The 14,987-nt window shown below is 35.5% G+C and overlaps 1 protein-coding gene across 1 annotated transcript; it reads right to left on the bottom strand.

Annotated features, from left to right (window-relative positions):
- Window positions 1–300: 300 nt before the first annotated feature.
- LOC138159805 (isopentenyl-diphosphate Delta-isomerase 1-like) lies at window positions 301–8,229 on the bottom strand. The gene is made up of 5 exons (XM_069086108.1): window positions 8,144–8,229; window positions 5,963–6,125; window positions 5,409–5,501; window positions 3,452–3,582; window positions 301–1,614 (listed from the first exon to the last, which is right to left on the bottom strand). The coding sequence occupies exons 2-5, from the start codon at window positions 6,102–6,104 to the stop codon at window positions 1,288–1,290; spliced, it is 693 nt and encodes a 230-aa protein (XP_068942209.1). The 5' UTR covers window positions 6,105–6,125; window positions 8,144–8,229; the 3' UTR covers window positions 301–1,287.
- Between the last annotated feature and the right edge of the window lie 6,758 nt (window positions 8,230–14,987).

Genomic DNA, 14,987 nt, shown 5'->3' with positions numbered 1-14,987 from the left:
TGGCAAACATACCATTGGGATTTTGAGCTGATAGCATTGAAAAAGGGTTACTCATGGAACATGAAGGGAGAGATGTAGCCAGACTTCTGGGGACTTGACTTGCCAAGAGAGTAGGAATGGGATTCATTTGAGTCTAGAACGACTACACTTAGATAATAAAATGTACACTCCAGACTAGAAGGGGACAAAACTAAGTAGTGGTAAAACTATGCCTCTAATATGGGTTGGCAGAATTGAATTGAATGTTGTCATTCATTAAATAAAAGTCTGGACAATAGGATATGCTGCAGCATCACTTTATTCATTTTTAAAATGTGTATATTGCTTAAATGTATTCATGCAGCCTATTGTAAGTTAGTCTGACATAATTAATGATACAACTAATTAAAAGTAACACAGAAAAACCCAATCCCCATAAAGGAAAAAATAATTTTTTTCTTTTTGATTTGTTCAAATCATTCATTAATAAGAAGCAAAGTTTACTTTTCACTCTCATTTCCTATTAATATACAATTTATGGCTAAAGAATAAAAGTTTCCAAATGTAGGCATGTCAATGTAAATCAAGCACTGAAAAAAATTCTACTTTAATAAAGACAGGCTCTGGAACCCCAGAATATTTAGCATTGTGCTAGAGTTCATCTAAGCAGCTTGTATATCATAAGGTTGCTTAGAGTAGAAAGGTCATTGAATTGGTCATTGGCAGAGGACCTGGGTTTGAGGAATTTTTAATTTTAGCAGAGTGTGATACAACCTTGGCTATGATGAATTGTTCTTCTCCATCCCGTAGAACCTACAGCTTAGTCCCTCTTGAGCTTCATGGAGAGGTTTACTTGTACCTTTCTTTTGCATTTAATGTGTATTATTTTGTCTCATAGTAATTTGTGTACTTTTCATATCCCTTAAACTCTGGGAGGTTCGGAACTCTGTCTTATCTAAACTTCCTATCTCATCTAATGGCTAACATAGTGGTCTGTACACAGTACAACCCAGGCAAGGTGGAAACTAGACTTTCAGAGAGAGGAAAAAGTAGCTCAAATTAGGTTGATGTTTTGCATCAGTCTGACAAATGCTGTCTATCTCCAGCAGGAAGTGTGAGGTATAATTAGAGATATTAGATATACCTGTAACCTATAACACACCCTAAAACCAAATAGAAACTTTTGATTACCACCCTACTTCCCTTATTCATGTATAGTTCTAAGATTAGAATTATTTATTCTATTACTCACAATAATTAAAGATTTTGGTTGGGTATAGACTTTACCTTATTTTTTTTTTTAATAATCTATGGTTTTAATAATCGATGTATTGTTTTATGGTCAATAAAATGATTCACATTAGGTAAGCTATCCCACCACTTGAAGAGAAAATTCTCTGCCATGAGTTTTAGCCATGGAGTAATCTTGGCTTCACCTCTGTCTCCTTTTGCCAGGATCTCTCTTAGTTCTTCCTTTGACATATAGTAATAATTTTTCAGCTCTCTGGAATCTGGATTCAAGGTTACATCCTTTGTTATCAATAGGAGGTAAGCAATTTCATGTTCTCCCCAAGTCTTGTCTGATTGAGCCTTGTAATGGTAGCGTGTCATATAGATGATATCACCCAGGGTAACCTGAGACCAAATTTGGTACACTGTTAGCAATCCTATCTTAGCAAAAAAAAAAAAAAAAAAAAAGGGCTTTCAGTTCCTAAATGCAGAGAAAGGACTTAGTATAGTGTGAAGAATATTGGATTTGGAGTCAGGGGACAAGCATTCAAAATCCAGACTAGCCACTTTATAGCAGAGTGACCTTGAACAATTCCCTTAATCTATATAGTTCTTACTTAATTTCTTTATCTATTTAAATTTTTCATTTTATCTTCAAGGCTTAGCACAATACCAGACACATATTAGGAGTTTCATAAAAGCTAGTTCCTAATAAATGCTCAAATCTTCCTTCTGTCATCCTTTTAAAAAGTCCCACTCCGACTTAATCTCCATTTGATAAGCCAGTCCCCAATTGCTAAAATAACCCCTGGACTATGGTTAAAATTTTTACCATGAGTGATCAGTAAACCATTCTTTTGAAGCAACAGGATGCACTAAAGAGATTATTACTATAATTTTTGCAAGATGGTATGATCAACAAAAATCGAGTTGAAATAGAGAAAGTCAGTGTTGTAGAAAGTAAAGAGTCCTGAACAGAGACAGCTAAATTGTAAGAATTATAACTGCTACTTTATATCGTCATGGTCTGCCTGATATGACCTTTTTAAAACTGTCACTAAAAACGTTAGCTGAAGCAACAAAAGAGAATAAAATGTTCCTAAAATGAACTTTCATGTTCATCATGATAAATCCAGTCAGGATATGAATTTCCATCTAAAGTTATGCCATTTCAGTATTCAGTTGTATAACTTTAGGAGAGGCAGGAAAACAGAAGTTTGGTATTACTAGTTATTATTTTGAGCAAATTTTGCTTTCATGGTTTGAGGAATTTTTAATTTCAGAAGAGTAAGTGATAAAACCCTGATTAATTTTTAAGAATTATAACTGCTAATTTATATTGGCAGGTTTTGCCTGTATGGCAAGATATTACACCATGCAAATATTTGAGTCCTTAGGTCCTTGGCCATTCAGGCACTAGAGAATTAATTACTGATTGCTACCATAGAAGGAAAAATATGAGGCTCCCTCACCGAACTAGGCTTTATCTTATTTCTTTTAAATGGTTTTGTCTCAGAAGGGACATATTCATTCTTGCTATGCTGCCTACATGCATCTTTTGCTTTAGACTATGAGCTGGTAGTTAAGAGACCTGGGTTCTAGTCTTAGTTCAGTCACTAATCTACTGGGCGACCTTGGACAAGTCACATATAACTCTCCGTGCCTCATTATCTTCATCTGTAAAATGAGGATGAAAAGAAAAGTTTCTTTTTGTTCTCATGCACAATGATTCTAAAATTCCAAGACCTTGGCTACATGGTATCCCACCTACAGAAATCAGAAGCAACAAATTAGAATAAACAGATCATAGATTTAGATCATAAAGGGAACTTAAAGATCAGTTCAACCCCTCAATTTACAGATTAGGAAACTAAGGAACAGAGAGATGCCTAAGATCACGCAATGAGTCAATATCTGAAGTGGGCTTTGAACCCAGGTCGTCTAACACCAAATCTCACACTTTCTCCAACCACTCCATGCTGCCTCCCATCAGCTGACTAGAACTTCAGGCAGGTAGAACTCAAATTTTTCGCTACAATCCTGGATAAATAACACATCACCATATTGCTTTTTGAATGTAATTTGATCACTAGATCAAAGCCTACTCAAGGCAGCTTATCTTAAGTCAATTATCTTAGAGTTGACCTAACTCCAAGCACAGAACACCTTTAACTTTCCCTATGTAATTACTTTTCAGTTCCTGTAGTTGGTGTAACGATTTCTGGGAAATAAAATTGATTACCTGCTCCGGGGGAATTCCTAATTCAGCCAGTATTCGTCTGTGAGCTGCCCTCCTTACTCCAATGGCATCGTTTTCATCCAGTTCTAGGGAGTTGCTTAATGGATGACTAGAACAAGAGTCAGTAAGGTACCCTAAAAGAATGAAGATAGGATGCATTTTTATCCCTGTGTTCTTGTAAGCCTCCAAACAAAACAGAAGTTAGTACTAATGCTTCCATGCAAAGAATTTATTTATCTCTCTTTCACCAGGAAGACCACTTGCAATATGGCATGTAAGAAAATCTATTTCACAAAGTTGTTAGAGTGATCAGATAAATATTGCAAACAAGTTCCAATACAGATGTTTAAAGGAAATGCATTTTGGGCAGACAAACTCCCAATTAAACTATGCTTTTAAGATGATAGTCTATGGTATGATATAGAAAAGAACTATAGGAGTCACTGAAGGGTGTTCCCTAAAGCAATCAGTAAATTATGAATTATCCCACTAACAAAACACTGGGAATTGGGGTGGCTGGGTGGAGCAGCGAGTAGAGCACTGGCCCTGGAGTCAGGAGAACCTGGGTTCAGATCCAGCCTCAGACACTTGACACACACCCACAAAAGCGAGCTAAGTGACCTTGGGCAAGTCACTTAACCCCAATTCTCCTCCCCTCACCCCTCCAAAAAGCAAAAAAAACAAAAAACAAACCCAAAAAACCACTGGGAATTGTCAGAAAAATATCATTTAGCCACTATGCAAAGCCACAAAGTACCTCAACCTATATTACCATGTAAAGTTCATGTGTCTGTAATTTTTAGGATTTTATAGATATAAAGGACTTCAGACATCATCTAGTCTAGGGCTGCTAAACCTGTGAATCAGGTTTATTACTATTTTGATAACTACATTTCAGCATACTGATTTCCTCTGTAATCTTCTGATTTTATTTTATCCATGTAAATACATTGTTCTGAGAAGGATTCCATTGGTTTCATCACATTGCCAAAGGGAACCATCACATGAAGAAAGATACAAAGTTTAAGAATTCCTGATCTAGTTTGCTTAGATGTCATAATGGAATATTTACCACAGAATCATCATAAAATCAAAATGAGGAATGACAAAGAGAGAAGAGGATAGAAGGGGGAAGGAATAAGGAAGATAGATGAGAAAAAAAAGAAAACAAGAAATGGCTATCAGGACAGGGGCCAGAGAAAAGAGGAAGTCTTAGTTCTCTTTCCATTCCATTTTACAGATATCATCTTGCATATCCCAACCCTCCAGGTTCTCTGGCACAGTAATAATTGAAACCAGAATGAACATTTTGACCAAAAATTTAATAATTTCACCTTTGACTTCATTTAGACCTCTTTCGTGAATGACTTTTTGGTCTTGGTGTTTTGTTAATTTTTCGAATTGCCAGTTTGGAATAGAACCTCCTAGGATCTCTCTGACTGTTCACTGAAGATCTTTGAATGGGTCACATACAAAAAAATTCACAAAGCTTTCACTTCTGAAATTAAACCTGGATCTATATTTGCTCTATCTCTTTCTTCCTTTTTATTTGACCATACTTCAGTAATTCCAACATTTATTGGGGATAAGGCATGTCCAGACATGTAGGAATAAAACACAAGTGAAATGTAAACTAAGTACAAGAAAAGTTTTGTCCTAAATCTCCTAGGCATAATCTTTATTTTAGCTTTAGCATTTTTTGTATATTAAAATATCTTTAGCATTTTGATTCATTCCCAAGTAGTTGAGAGTTTCCACTTCTGAAGTTCATTTCCTTGAAAAATAACTTATTTTGAAATGAGTATAACAAAACTCATTTCACATTGCCTAGTGGATCAAAGAGTGATAGGATAAAAAAAAAAAGAGAAGGGAGACTAATTTATTCATCAGTTACCCCTAAATCCAAACAATGAAGTTCTGTCTGAAATCTTAGGAATAATATTCAAGTGGAGATACTCACCTGGAAAGGTGATTTTATTGTCTGCTCTCTCTTGCACCAGTAGCTGATTTTTGCTATTGAACAAGACAACACTGAAAGCACGGTGTAAAAGACCTGAAAAGAAGTGAAGAACTGCTTTAAACATATTTTAAATATAAGATGTATGCTGATCATTACTTTATTCTTCTGTACTGTCCTCAAACACAGCCATACTACCATAGCCAAAATCTGAAGGCGGGACCATATAGGCATAGCATAGGTGAGCATCTGCTCTCCTAGTTCTCTCATTTGTCATTAATTACCTGGAAAGTCAGGCTTCAGACACTTAACACTGTAACCTTGGGCAAGTCACTTAACTTCAACTGCCCTGCCTTCCCCCTCCAAAAAGAAAAGCAAAAAAAAAAATTACACGGAAAATCAAAATCACACAGATTAAGAATCACGTCTTTAATCTAAAACATTACAAATGGCAAGAGCATAGGGTCATTCATCCTTTTATGAGTCACAGCCCACATTTCACAACATCTTTCAGACTAAAAATATTGGGGAAGCTTCTGAAGTGAGTGTCACTGTACCTTTTTCGATGTTCTTATTCAAATGACAATTCTTCTTGTCCTTTGCACCAATCACATTATCATTTTCATCAATAATGATGCATAACTCTGCCAAGCGTCCTACTTGATACCTATCCAAGTGACTGTAATTTTCTTCTGACATATTTTTCAGTTTTTATCCTACCTGTATCACAGGAAAAAAAAGTGAAAGAATCAGGTATTATTACTGGAAATGGGAATAGAGTAATAATAATTACATTTATCATATCATTTGATCCTTTTTTGGGTGTTTGTAACATAATGTATTATCTCCATTTAGCAGATGAGAAAATTTGAGGTTCAACCTGAATAAATGCCTTGGAAAAATTTTCAGGGGTTTTATGTGTTGCTACTAATCTTTACCTTCTTCGGGTTATTACTTTTCAAAGCTAATTCAGATTTTATAACCTCTAATGGTAATCAAGGATTTGTTTTCTATATTGAGGGAGCATGGTAATGCAGAAATAAAGCAAGATTAGGAGACCCGAGTTTTAGTCTTGGCTTGAGGACTAATTCAGTAGATGTCTTTGGGCAAGGCTGAAGACCTCTATAGATCTCAATTTCCTTACCTGTACATTGAGCAAGCTGGACTAGGTGATCTCTGTAAACTTGATGATCCCCAGTTCTATATCACCAGCTGTTTATTTGACATTTCAAACTGGATGTCCTGTAAGCATCTCAAACTCTCCATATCTACAACAAAATTCATGATCTTTTCCCAAAAACTTATCCCTCTTCTGAACTTTCATATTACTTTTGGACACCCAAGTTCACAACCTTAGTGCCATATTCAGGTTATGATTCTCTCTTAGCACAGCCATCTCTCCAATATGTTTTACATAAATTCCCTTCTCTTTGCTCACATAGCCACTGCCCTGATTCAGATCCTAGCATCTCTTGCCTGGACTATTGCAATAGATTCCTATTTATTCTTCCTACCTCAAGTCTAATTCATTCCAATGCATCCTATTCCTCAAAGTAGGCTGCCAAAGTGATTTTCCTAAAGTGCAGATATAACTATGTCCCATTCCTTCTGTCTCATTCAACTCTATTGGCTCCCTAGTACCACTAGGATCAAATGTAAACCCTTCTGTCTGACGTTTAGAGCTTTCTATATCCTGTCTCATTCCTATATTTCCACTGGGGCAGGGGGAGGGTGGGAGGGAAGTTCTATGTGATACATTCTTTATGATTCAGGTATACTAGCCTTCTTGGCGTTTTGCACACAAAAATCTCTTTTGCCTTTTCACTGGCTGACCCTCATACCTGGAAAGTACCCCTCCCTCTTCACTGCTGTTTGGAATCCCTGGCTGTCTTCAAGAGTCAGTTCAGGGACTATCTTCTACATGAAGATTTTCCTGATCTTCTTAGTTTCTAGTGTCCTTAAACTACCTTGTATTCATATTTTATACATTCTGCACATATTAATAGATGGACATATTATTTCCCCTGGTAGAATGTAAGCTCTTTGATGGGAGGGACCATTTCAATTGTGTTGTATTCTTAGGGCTTAACATAGTGCTGGGCACATAATAAAAGCTTAATGTTTGATTGAACTATGATGCCCTCTAATTATAAAATTTTATGCATTTAAGATATTCCAGTTTGTTATCTTGCAAAAAATCTTTTTTTTTCCACATAGGCATACATGCCTTGTTCTCATTCATTATCATGTATTCTGTTTGTTTTTTTTTTTGAGAGGGAAGGCAAGGTAATTGGGGTTAAGAGACTTGCCCAAGGTCACACACCTAGTAAGTATGTCAGGGGTCTGAGGCCAGATTTGAGCTCAGGTCCTCCTGACTCCAGGGCCGGTGCTCTATTCACTGTGCCACCTAGCTGCCCCTATTCTCTGCTTTTGGGGGTAGATGTGAAAAGATTTGGTCAGAGATGACACGTGACCACAAAATGCAAGAATTCCATAAAGAAAAAGTTAAAATCTTTCCTCACCCAACCCTAAATATCCATACTCTGGTAATCACTTCTTACAGCTACGTTCCCTTACTTATCTGTGAGAAGTCAAAACTCTCTCTCTCTTCTCCTTTCCAACTAGGGGCTGTTTTTCTGAAAATATTAGGAAGCATGGAAAACAATTATGCAGAGAAGGAAATTTCATAAAATAGTAAGGAAATCTTTCCAAAGTAATAATGCATTTTTATAACTGACCTGTATTGGAGTTAGGAATTCACCTTAATGTCAGTTCTTGAATCCACTCGAACTCAGTCAAATTTCGTGAATATCATGAACTCAGTATTAATAGTTACTTTTGCATCTCCTTTTATGAACTGAGAATTAGGATAAAGGGAGTACACTTTCACTGATAAGAAAATTGAATTGTGCCCTGAAGTCAATAAAGTCTTAACCCAAACATATCTTTTGCAATTAGGTGGGTAGAGGACCTTTAGGCTACTTCACCCAGCAAGTATAATTTGGAAAATTTATCACTTTATCTTTTCATGAAAGAAGATGAAAGGTTAATTCATATTATGAAAGTATAGAAGAGGGGGGAGTAAAGGAGGATAGCTCCACAGAATAGGCAATGACAAACTAGTTAGGAATATCCTCCCTTTTTTATAATCTGAAATATGTTTCATGGTCTCACATTGTGTACTGATAAGGTCAAAGTGGGTACATGATTTACATGTAAAAGATGATACCATAAGCAGATTAAAAGATCATGGAGTAGTTTGACAGATTTGTGGATAAGGGAAGAATTTAGGACCAAAGAAGATATAGAGAGCATTGTAAAATAGATAGTTTCAACTATATAAAATTAAAAAGGTTTCACATAAACAAAACCAATGCAACCAAAATTGTAAGGAAAGCAGAAGACTGGGGGAAAAATTTGTGACAAGTATCTCTGATAAAGGCTTCATTTCTCAATACATAGACAACTGAATCAAATTTATAAAAATACAAGTCATTCCCCAATTGATAAATTAATGGTCAAGGATATGAACAGACTGTTTTCAGAAAAAAAAAAATCAAAGTTATATATAGTCATATGAGAAAGTGCGCTAAATCACTAGTGATCAGAAAAATTCAAATTAAAACAACTTTGAGGTACCACCTCACACCTATCAGAGTACCTCATATGACAAAATGTTAGATGTTGGAGGGGATGTGGGCAAACTGGGACACTAATTCACTGTTGGTGGAATTGTGAAGTGATCCAACCATTTAATCCAATTTGGAAATATGCCCAAAGAGCTATAAAACCATGCATACCCTTTTACCCAGTAATACCACTGCTAGGTCTATATCCCAAAGACATCGAACAAAGAGGGAAATGACCTATTTGTACAAAAATATTTACATTTTGTGGTGTCTAAGAATTGGAAATCAAAGGGATGCCCATCAATTGGGGAATGTCTAAACAAGTATGATGTATGATTGTAATGTAATATTGTTGTGGCATAAGAAATGAAAACTGGGATGATTTCAGAAAAAAAAGCTTGGAGTTATGTGAATTTATGCATAGTGAACATTCTTTAAAATCTCTCTATGTACTTCAGTAAAGAGTCTAAAAAATAAGCTGAATTTAATATATATATTTAAAACAGAGACTTCTTAAAAGGGCAGGGAGGGAAGACTTTGCTAAATCAAGTTAAAAGAATTTGATGTCACCAAATTAAACTGTCTATTTGATAAAATTGTGAATGCATTATTATAACTAGTGAATAGGAGAGTTGCTCTTAAGCTGATGGCAGGTCCCTCACCATAGGACTGTCACACATTGTAGATCTAATATAGAGGAAAGTAAGACCCTAACTTCAAAAATCTAGGAAAAAACCTTAGGAGAAGTTCAATCCTGATTTAATGTTGTGTCAAGTTTTCTCATGTTTTGTGTATATTTGCTTTGTGAATGAAAGAACAAAATTAAGTTCCTTGCTTCAGATAGAAAGGGACCTTGTACAGTTAGGAAAATCTTTAAGAGATCTAAACGAGCATTGATCAAAAGGCTTTAACCCTGATACAGTGGTAAATCTGTGTTGTTTTATCTGTACTTTGTGCTAATCCGTGCAGATAGATGCTTCCAAGAATTTGTTTTGTTTTATTTTTTTTCCCCTTTGGATAAATTGACCAAAGGAAAAGGATTAAATAAAAGTAAAACTTTTCAAAAAGTCTTCAGAAAAAGCAAGTCTTTCTTTTCTCTATTTCCAATACTGCCCACATTGGAGGTTACAGAGATAAAAAACTAATGATCATGATGATGATAATGGTAGACTAAATTTGTCATTCTTTACTGGAAATTTCTCAGTAATGATTTAATAGTTTTGTGAATATTTTGGTGATTTTTTTTTGAGGTACTAACAAACTTTGTAAGGTTTAGTGAAAACAAAAACACTCCATGCAAGGAACTTTAAAATGACTAGAGATTGATTTTAAGGCTGCAGTTTTAATTTTTATTATTAATCATGGAATCTGTTCAAGAGAGATTCAGGGAAATCGAGATTGAGTAAAATTCAGAGAAGTGTTAAAATAAGAAAAACTTAGGAAAATAGTGCGGGAGAAATCAGAATAAATCCCCTTCAAGTTTAAATAATTCCACAACTCAGAATTTCAAAAAGAAAAACATTTGCTAAGCCTTAGGCAGCTTCAGTTAGTCAGTTCCTCTGAGTCTGAAGTTTTTGGGTGTCATGCCATGAATTTGGTTTTAACTTTAGTGTAGATTAAAGATATACTTAAAAACTGTACTTAAAGTTGAGACAAAGTTATTGCAGGAAGTGTGAATTTTTTTATTATTAGAAGGCAGAACAGGAAAATTTTAGACCATCTTCGGATTCTAAAAGAATAAAAATAAGTAGAGTTGGAATTTATTTACGCTACTGTCACTTACTGGTTTTAAAAAACCACCCTGAAACAACACCCCAAAACCACAGAAAACAAGCCCCGCTTTTGGCCCCTTTGTTGGGACTTCCAGATTGAAAATGAATCCCAGAGTGTCCCCCAGAAGACAAAAGATTATTTGGAAATCATGAAGTACCTGGAAGTAAATGAAATTTAATGATATCACTATAGTTTTAATAAATTGTTTAGGTAAATTAGAAACACAGTAAAACTTGTGTTGAAATCAGTAGAAGTGAAAATTGTATTTTGGTACAGCTATAATAAGGAAGGCTAGAATAAGTTAGATGAAGAATTATTGAAGATAGAATTAAACAATAATACAGCAGTCTAGGAAAGTATAGGAATGAAGTAAATGTATACACACCCAATAAAAGGAGCTCAGACTACAAAAGATCGAATTAAAAGGAGTACATGGCTTATCAATATTGATATAAAAATGGAAATTTTGAGAGAACAAAACAGAATCTGCAAGTAATTTCAGGATGTTTCTTACCTCATGGGCATTCATAATTTAAATCATAAGCACATCGATAATATTGGATCCTGAAATTTAAAATCTTGGCAGTTAAATGACCCTTGTGAAATTTGAGGTTTTAAAATTGTTTTCCTTAGTATTTATATAACTATAATTCATTTAGGTTAATTCAAAGTTACATTAGTATGATGAGGATTTCTTTTCATTTAAAATCCTTGGAAAATTAAATAACCTAATAAGTTACAGTATCTTTGATTTTGAAACAGTACTTTGAAAAGTATCAAAACTTGGTAAAAGGAGGAGGCAGTTAGGAATGATCATTCACAGGGAACAGCACCAAAATGGAAACTGCTTTTACATGATGATGTTGAACTATGTATTGAGAAAGGAAGGCAGTTTAAATGTGGAAGAAACTGTTCAATATTTCATTTAGAGTGCATAATAAGATGCATTTTTCTTAGAAAGGCATTCATGTTATTATCTTTGATATGGCATTTAATCCAAAACCCAATAAGAACAGTTGACATTTATACATTGCTTATTATGCTAAGCATTTTAGAATCATTTAATTCTTCCAACATCCTTGAGAAGTAAGTGCTATTATTATTATTACTATTAGTGTTAGTAGTAGTAGTATTTAGACTTCCAGTTTGCTTATATTTTGGAATTTGGGAGAATATGAGATAGGTTATTAGAAAGGTGAATTTTTTAAATTAGGAAAATATGCTTTTAAAAACACAGTTAAATGAAAATTTTCTAAAATATTACAAAATGCTATTAGAGTCCATTTCCTTATTGAGTTAGTAGAATGAATGTGATGTCTTTGAAAAAAAGTTGTAACAATAAAATGCTTTTTGCCTTAAATTCTTATGACTTAATAAGAAGTTTAAGAACTGCTGCCACACCCGTAACCAGAGTTGTGATCTAAATTTGTGACTCCATGGGTTTCATTTGAGATAATTTAGAAAATCATGAAATTATATCTGCTAATAATTAGTATGCAGTAAAGTTAAATTTTTGAATAAACTCTTTACTGCATATAAACCAGTACTCATTGTATTCATGTAAAACTCTCCATTATGCTCCCAATAGCCCAGCAGACAAACTTGGCAAGTCAGCCTACTTTTCTGTTCTTATTATACTTCCCTATTCCTGTAAATCTTATGCCTCTTTTTATTATAAAAATAATCTCTGTAAATCATTCCTTTGTCACTAATAACTGAGAGATTAGCTGACCCGACTTAATGATAACCTGTTGACCATTACTATTGCCAGTTGGACCATAACTGGCCTCTAACCTGTTGGTGGCCAGAGCCACACAAAGCAAGCTAGATACAGCAGAGTCAGGACACAAATAGAAGTTAAATTAATTTCAGAGTGATGAAAATAGCACTTGCAAACAGAAGCACCCTTTCCTGAGCAGGAGGGTTTAACATGTTGGGGCAAGGCAGTGCTTGATAAACATAAAAAACCGCAAGTAGGCTGAACTATGACATAATCCTTCTTAGGTTCTGAGTTGCTGTTCTCACAGCAGGCACATGTGTATCTTTCCTGGGTCCTGTGGGAACAGTCTCCAAGTGCATTGTCTCACAGTGAGGTACAGAACAAGCACGAACAGGAGTGCAGTGCCTGATGTGGTTCATCTGGCAGATACAAATGTCAAGGGAAGTGATAGATAGCTTTAGGTTGTACCACATTGACTCTGAGGTCCCTGGGAAATAGAGGGGGTGTAAATCCCTCAGTGGACGCTGGTGTTGGTGAAAGCAGTACCCTTTGCCAGAGGGCGAGATCATACAGAATGCAAAGGATTGTTGTTATGTCAAGCTAAGAGCACAGCCTGCTTGCTGGACCTTAGGTCTAGGAAGCAGGGTGTCTCCAGAATATTTTAACACTATTAAATCATTATTTATTTGGTAGCTTTGTACCTAAGAATTGTTTTCTGTTTCAGGTAATTAATTTTAACAATGACCAGGACAAGAGAAGTGGTTAGGTGAATGCCAGCATGTTAAGGATGGATCACCATGGTTGAATGGAGCTGCAGAGTGAAGCCATTGAGTTCTAATTGGAATAGATAGGTGCAGGAACAGGAACTAGGTTGGTGGCATGTCCTGTAGAGGAAAAAGGGATTGGTATGGAGTCTAAAGTGGGGCCAGGTCAGGGAAAGGATAGAAGTAGGACAGTAGATCTGTAATGGGTAGTTGTAATGAAGATTGGGCATAGGAATGCTTAAAATAGGTGGGACTGGTGAAGGATTAGCTGGACTAAGTGGAAGACAGGAGGCAGGTTATACCCATAGGGCTCTGCTTTTAGAATAGAAGCTCTAAAGGGAACTGCCCTGTTACCTATGAATTAGCTGGGCATTGGAGAGACTTCTTTAAAGTTTGAGTTAGATGTGTCTTGGGATTGTGGAGTGGGGTCTATGAGATGGGATTTAAACTGAAGTGCTTCAGGTTCCGTAAGTCTCTGGGATGTGGTTTGGGGAAGGAGGGCATCATCAAATTAGTAGATTCCCATAGAGTGCTAGGGCCTGTCTTACTTTAAAGAGGCTAAGGAAGATTTTTTTTTTTGTTCTGGACCCTGATGGCTTCTTTCTGAACTTGGAAATACAACATGAAGTTTTAACATCTCCTGCTCAAGTCAAACCAGTTCAGAAAAGTGAGACAAATGCCTTCAATGATAAAATTTTAAGTTTGGAAAAAATGGAACTGAAATGTGTATCCTAATGCCAAATTTAATGACTTTTTCTCAGTTTTCATCATTTTTGGATAATGTAACCTAAGAAAAGTTGACAGTTACTCTTACAATAGTATTAGGGAAGAATGGCTACACAGAAAAATGAGGTGTACAGATAAACTCCAGTATTCTGTTCCTGATTGTGTGTGACTATAACACCATAATTTCTTAGGGATCAAAATTGCAACTGACCCAAGGGCAATGATGGAGGGTCATATGTAGGTATAAACTGCAGCTTATTACCAACAATCATTGAGTATAAGGCTTGGTGCAAATGGTAACACAAAAATTTGTGTGATGAGGAAGTGGTCCTGTGGGGAAAGTGAGGGATGATGTATGGATAGCTTTCAGGTTGCTTTGGTACTTAAAGGATATTAAAAGATTTAATGTTACATTTTGGGTACATTAAATAGACACATTAAGGATGATTTACAGGAGAATGAATGTGGCTAAGAGTTGTGCAAGAAAATATGGATAGTTTGTAATCTACACCCTGGTATGATCCACATAGATGAGGTCACAGATTAATCAAAGGAATGAATAACTGTTCATAAACATGTCATTATACTAGTTTTAAGAAATAGATCCTTTTCTGTTTTAAGTCAAAACCAAATTCTAATCTACTTTTAATTAATCTGGTAAATAGAGGGATTCTTAAGATCAAAGTAGACTTTTACATGTCATAGAAAATTTTTTTTCAAATTTTATTTCCCTTTGAGCAAAGTCTTCAGTATTCTTTTTTTTTTTTAAGCAATCGGGGTTAAGTAACTTGCTCAAGGTTACACGGCCAGTTATTTCTGGGTGTGATGCTGAGTATCTGAGCCCGGGATTCAATCCAGGTCATCCCGACACTGGAGCTGGTGCTCTTACTCGCTGAGCCACCTGGCCTCCTCTTCAGTATTCTTTCTTATAGTTAGTAAATCTCCTTGGTCAACTCCTAGGAACTCCTCT

This window comes from Petaurus breviceps, unplaced genomic scaffold, assembly GCF_028583685.1.
Source record: "Petaurus breviceps papuanus isolate PSGF00001 unplaced genomic scaffold, PetGlider_PUasm1.0 178, whole genome shotgun sequence".
In the NCBI taxonomy this organism is placed as follows: Eukaryota; Metazoa; Chordata; class Mammalia; order Diprotodontia; family Petauridae; genus Petaurus; species Petaurus breviceps.
This window is presented reverse-complemented; position numbering and strand designations above follow the sequence as displayed.